The 6,000-nt window shown below is 39.1% G+C and overlaps 1 protein-coding gene across 1 annotated transcript in view; it reads left to right on the top strand.

Moving 5' to 3' along the window:
- The window catches only part of KAT2B (lysine acetyltransferase 2B), a 71,104-nt gene that overhangs the window by 23,811 nt on the left and 41,293 nt on the right, over nucleotides 1–6,000 (top strand). The window contains exon 5 of the mRNA XM_007470642.1: nucleotides 149–330. Within this exon, the coding sequence (XP_007470704.1) occupies nucleotides 149–330 (182 nt within the window). The remainder of the gene's footprint in view (nucleotides 1–148; nucleotides 331–6,000) is intronic.

Raw genomic sequence — 6,000 nt, 5'->3', positions numbered from 1 at the left:
GCATTCCTGTTTTCTAACAGAGAAAAGGAAGAGGTTTTTGTGAATAGAGAAATGTCTTTTCTTTTGCTAATGACCACCAACGGGGCTGACTATGTGAGTGTTCAGGATTGCACAGCTGCGTGAATAAATTGCCTTTCTTCCTTTTAAGGGTGTGAATAACTTTGTACAGTACAAATTTAGTCACCTGCCATCCAAAGAAAGGCAAACAATAGTTGAGTTGGCAAAAATGTTCCTGAACCGCATCAACTATTGGCATCTGGAGGCTCCATCTCAACGAAGACTGCGATCTCCCAACGATGATATTTCTGGATACAAGGAGAACTATACAAGGTAAGCAGACGGCCGGTTCTTCTTCTTTGGCCCATAAAGTACATTGCAGACATAACATTGCTATTTGCCTCTCTGCAAGCAGAGGGTTGCCCAGTTATCACGGGACTCCATCAGTTAGAGAGAATGTCTAATTTAACTCCCCAGATTCCTACTCTTCATTAATAGCATGATGTTTTGGAGGGTGAGGGATCCAAATCATCTAGACCTGAACTCTTTAATACGATAGTTGCCAGCCACATGTGGTCACTGAGCCCTTGAAGTGTGGCTGGCATGAATGGAGATTTCTAAGACTGTACAAAAAAAAGAAAAATGAATGTCAAGTATTTCATTAATAGTTTAATAGATTTTTATACTGATTACGGGTTGAAATGGTAATATTTTGGAAATATTGAATTAAATAAAATATATTAAAGTTAATTTCTCCTGTTTCTTTTTACTTTTTTAATGTGACTTACTGGGAAATTTAAATGTGTGGCTTACATTTACATGTGTGGCTTGCATGGTATTTCTATCGAGCACTGCTGATCTAGATAATTATACTGACTCTGTAATTATTATAATAGAGACATCATTAAAAAAAATAAGCAATGACCGTGAATATAATAGTGTTAAAATTTTTTTTTAAAGAAGGAAAGATCACCATAGTCCCAGCAGCATGGTATAAATAGTATCATTATACATATTGTCTTACAGTCACTGTCCCTTTAAATAGATATTTTACATTTGTTAGAATGAAAGAAAACACAAAATTTGCATCCTTTTTGTCCCCCATTCAGACGTTTTACTGGTTGTCTGTTGAACTGATGTACTGTAATTTACCTAATCATGTCCCTATTGGTGGATATCAAACATATTCTTGGATTACACATCCAAGAATTACACATTTTTCTAAAGTGGGAATTTATTTTTATTACTTATGACTTGCAGAATAATAGAATTGACTTAAGAGTCATAAACATGGGCCCTACAAAACAGAATGACTTACATTTATTTTTATTTAAGTAAGACAGTCACTTGTATTATCCATTCTGTTCACCTTTTTAATAACTTTTCCCATTTATATTTTATAGGCACATCAAGCTTGCTTCAGGGTCCCCCCCCCCCCAACCCCGATTTAAAATACGCAGTGTTTTTCAACAGCTTGTAAAGACCACTTGTACCCAGGTTATTTTCTGTAACAGCGGATGACAAAGAGGAATGGGTGTAGTTGAAGATAAGCTTTTCTCTCTGATCACTGACCTGATTTCATGAGTAAAACCCCCTTTCCCTCTTTTCTCCCCCTTTACAATATATACAATTTGAGTTATAAAGTATTTTATCTTAATAATTGTAAAGATTGACAGATTTCTTCAAAATCAACTTTTAAAATTATGTCTTCATTTTCACACCTTCATTTCAGTTTTATATTAACAGTAGTTCCTATAGTATTGTTACTCCTGTTTATAATGAGTTGAGATAATAGAACTCTCAAAAATATGTCTTTTAACTCCATCTGTGAACGATTGACAAAGCTGAATATCTGTCAAAGCCAAACCCTTGAAAATATTTGCCTCTCTTTTTGTTTTTGTCGTTTTTTTCTCTGTCTTTGTTTTTCTTTTCCTTTGGTCGTGCCAGCTTATGGGATCTTAGTTCCCTGAACAGGGATTGAACCCGTGACCCCTGCAGTGGCAGCACGGAGTTCTAACCACTGGACAGCCAGGGAATTCCCAATATTTGCTGCCCTTAAGAGAGGAAAAATTGTTTCATCAAGAAGGAGAATTAATTGTGAAGCAGCACGGGAGTTAATGCTGTATTTTAGAAAACAGAAATAAAAATACTGTGTAGCACTTGGGAATTACCAAGAAATGGGCGGCACTTATGAGTGGGGGAGTCGTAAAAAATAGAAGTCGAGTTCTGGAATGAGCGATGGGTTTGAACCGTGGCTCCATCCCTCCCCAGTTCTGTGTGTGTGTTAGAGCTCTCACCTCGCCTCCTGGACCTTCTGTTTCTTCCTCTGTCCGGTCCCATGGCTGTTGTGTGTCCCCCGAGGTGGCCCGTGCATGGCGTCTGGCGCACAGCACAGGCGCTGGGAAGATGCTACTCATGTTTTCCCCCCAACACACGCCCTCCAAAACTCAGTCACTGCCAGCGCGCGACTCTTCAGCTGGAGCGTGTGCAGTGGGATGAGAGGGTAGCGATTTGAGGGTCACTTTAGAAAGGGCGCCGAGAGACAGCCCCAGGGTCCTGGCTGGCCCCGCCTCCTCGCCCCAGCCGAGGGCGGAAGGGCCGAGTCCGATGTGGGGAAGGGAAGCGGCGAGGGGCTTGAGTGAGCCTGTCCTGCAACCTGCCGATTTCTAGGCCGGACGGAGATCAGGAGCCTCTGTAAATAATAAATAAGGGAATGAAGGTAGATGTGCCTCCCGCCTACCCCCTCCTCCCCCCCGCCCCGGGCTTCCCCACCACCGCCGTGTTGAGGAAGAAAGGGAAGCAGAGAGGAACAACCTGTGAACATTATCAGAAGCGAGACTTGTTTCGACCACATGGGAATTTAAAAAAACACACGCCGCTGCGGCATGGTGTCTCACTGATACCATACTCTCCAAAATAGGTCCTGTTACAGCTGCAGGCACCACGTGGCGTGTCAGTGAACCTCAGGAGCTGGACTGTTGGTTCAGGATGTAATTTACAGCAGTTGTAGCCATTAGGACCGAGGGGCGGAAAACTCGTGGAGTGCACATCAGCATGAAGATGGGGAGAAACAGGATTCTCTGTGGAAGAGAATAGACTCAGAAAACGATTATGTTCCTCACAAAGCTAACCTGTGAGGATCTAGCCAATAAAAAATTAAATGCAGACTGAACAGTAGGACTGCTTAAATTACTTATCCTCTCTGCTCTGACTTAAGGAAAAATGTAAATATTTTATATGTTAAAAATATCTGGTATATTAATGTCAATATACTTAACCTTAATAATTTATATAAGTATATATTAAATATACCTTTATATGTCCCCCAGAAATCACTGTGGTGTTGGAAAAAAATCTGGACAAATATTTTGAAATTCCCTGAATTCCATGATGGTGTGCTAATATAATTTCACGAGGAAATAACTGGAAAATAAAGTGTCAAAGGAATACAACTTCTTACAATTCATCTGACCAACAGAATATGCTAAAGGAAAGTGGCAAATAATTAGCCTTAGATTCTCAGTTGTGCAGACCTCAAAATTAGGGGTCATGCCTATACTGGGGAGATGCATTGTAAGAATACTGAGCAAGTTAGATATAACTAAATTGATTTTGGTGAAACAGTTGTATATAACTCCTGCTGTATGAGGTATAGCCTGTCACCATGCTTCCTGGGCATTCATAATTAGGTGTGTAAATCTAGGGCAGTATTTATCACAGAGCGTGGAAATAACAGTGGATTGGCGCTCGGGAGACCTAGCTTCTAGACTGGTTTCTAAAAGTAACTAGCCTTTAGTTTGGGAGAACTGGGAGAGGTCACTTAATTGCTGAAAACCTTAGGATTTTCAGTCCAGCAAGTAAGTAGGATGACATGGTCTTCTGCAGTCAAGTTCTCCAATTCTATTCACGTTTTAAAGAAAGCAAGGTGGTTGCAAATCACCATGATGCCGTTAAGAAGTCAGAGACAGTTGTTTGAACCATCAGTCAATTGCACGCCCATGCCGTCACCATTAGGCATACAAAGATCCCTGAGCTGTCCTTTCACTTCTTTGGAGAAGACCTGAAACCAGTCGTTAAGGTATAATCTTTTCCTCCAGGTTAGTCTTTGGTGGAGCGTATGAGCAGTGACAAGGCACACATTCATTCCCGTTTCCTTCTTTCTGTCTCACCACACGCCTGGACTGTGTCATTTACTAGAGCAGTCCCTGAAACACCACACGCTGACTCATCTCCTGTCTTTTCATACTGTGCCCTTACAGATTTATAAAATAAGATTAGTCTTGCAAGTAAAAACAAAACTAAACTACAAAGTGTAAACTGAGGTCTATAAAAATGATTCTCAGAGGAATTTTTACTAGATAATAATCTATGCTGCCTTCCTCTACTCTGGGGAGAGTGAATGACCTATTAAGCACTTTGAGACAACATTTTATGATTTTATGATAGTATTTATAACCTGTCATTGCCATAGCAGAAAGAGCATCTGTCTTTAAGTAGGGTCTCCGACATCTGTGACCCCTATAGATGGAAATGCTCTTTTAGACACAAAATCAGCACTGCCAAATAGAATATAATATGATCCACAAAAGTGAGCCGCATATGTGATTTAACATTTCCTTGTAGCTACATTTCAAAAAATAAACACAGGACATTAATTTTAATAATGTTTTATTCACCCAGTATATAAAAATATTATCACTTCACCATGGAATCAATATGAACAGTTATTAATGATGTATTTTACTTTTGTATTTGTGGTACTAAGTCTTCCAAATCCAGTGTGTGTTTTATACTTAAAGCACATTTTAATTCATTCACTAATTTTTAAGTGGTTAAAGATAAATGGGGTTCTACCAAAACAGTAAAGTTTTGTTTAATGGAAAAATATTTCACAGCGTTTCCATTTGAAAGTAAATTTTATTTATTTTATTTTTTCCTTTATGTATTTTTAAATTTCAGTATAGTTGATTTACAATGGTGTGTTAGTTTCAGGTGTACAGCAGAGTGATTCAGATATATTGATATATATATATCTATTCTTTTTCAGATTCTTTTCCATTATGGTTTATCATAGGCTAGTTCCCTGTGCTCTACAGTAGGCCCTTGTTGGTTGAAAGTAAAAGTTAAATTGATTAAAATTAAGTAACATGAAAAATTAAGCTCTTCGGGACTTCCCTGGTGGCGCAGTGGTTAATAATCCTCCTGCCAATGCAGGGAACACAGGGTTTGAGCCCTGGTCTAGGAAGACCCCACATGCCGCGGAGCAACTAAGCCCATGCGCCACAACTACTGAGCCTGCGCTCTAGAGCCCGCAAGCCACAACTACTGAGCCTGTGTGCCACAACTATTGAAGCCTGTGTGTCTAGAGCCCGTGCCCTGCAACAAGAGAAGCCATCACAATGAGAAGCCTGCGCACCGCAACAAAGAGTAGACCCCTCTCGCCGCAACTAGAGAAAGCCCGCACACAGCAATGAAGACCCAACGCAGCGCAAAATAAAATAAATAAATAAATTTATTAAAAAAAGAAAATTAAGCTTTTCAAGAAAACAAACTTATGGTTACCAAAGGGGAACGGAGTGGGAGGGATAAATTAGGAGTTTGGGATTAACATATGCACACTACTATATATAAAATAGATAAATAACAAAGTCCTACTGTATAGCACAGGGAACTATATTCAATATTTTGTAATAACCTATAAGGGAAAAGAATCTGAAGAATTATATATTCACATGTATGTATATACACATATATGTGTATATATAAAACTGAATCACTTTGCTGTGCATCTGAAACTAATATAATATTGTAACCCAACTATACTTCAATTAAAAAAAAAAAGAAGAAAGAAATAAAATTAAGCTCTTCATTTGTACAAGTGCTGAGTAGTTACATGTAGCTGGTGGCTACTGTATCAGCACAGGTATACAACAGTCTCATCATCGTAGAGGCTTTATTGGACAGTACTGGTCTAAATCCTTAAATCCTTCTATATCTTCCATT

The sequence above is a fragment of the Lipotes vexillifer genome, unplaced genomic scaffold (genome assembly GCF_000442215.2).
Source record: "Lipotes vexillifer unplaced genomic scaffold, Lipotes_vexillifer_v1.1 scaffold418, whole genome shotgun sequence".
Taxonomy (NCBI): Eukaryota; Metazoa; Chordata; class Mammalia; order Artiodactyla; family Lipotidae; genus Lipotes; species Lipotes vexillifer.
The sequence above is the reverse complement of the archived record's forward strand: the minus strand, read 5'-3'. Positions and strand labels throughout refer to the sequence as shown.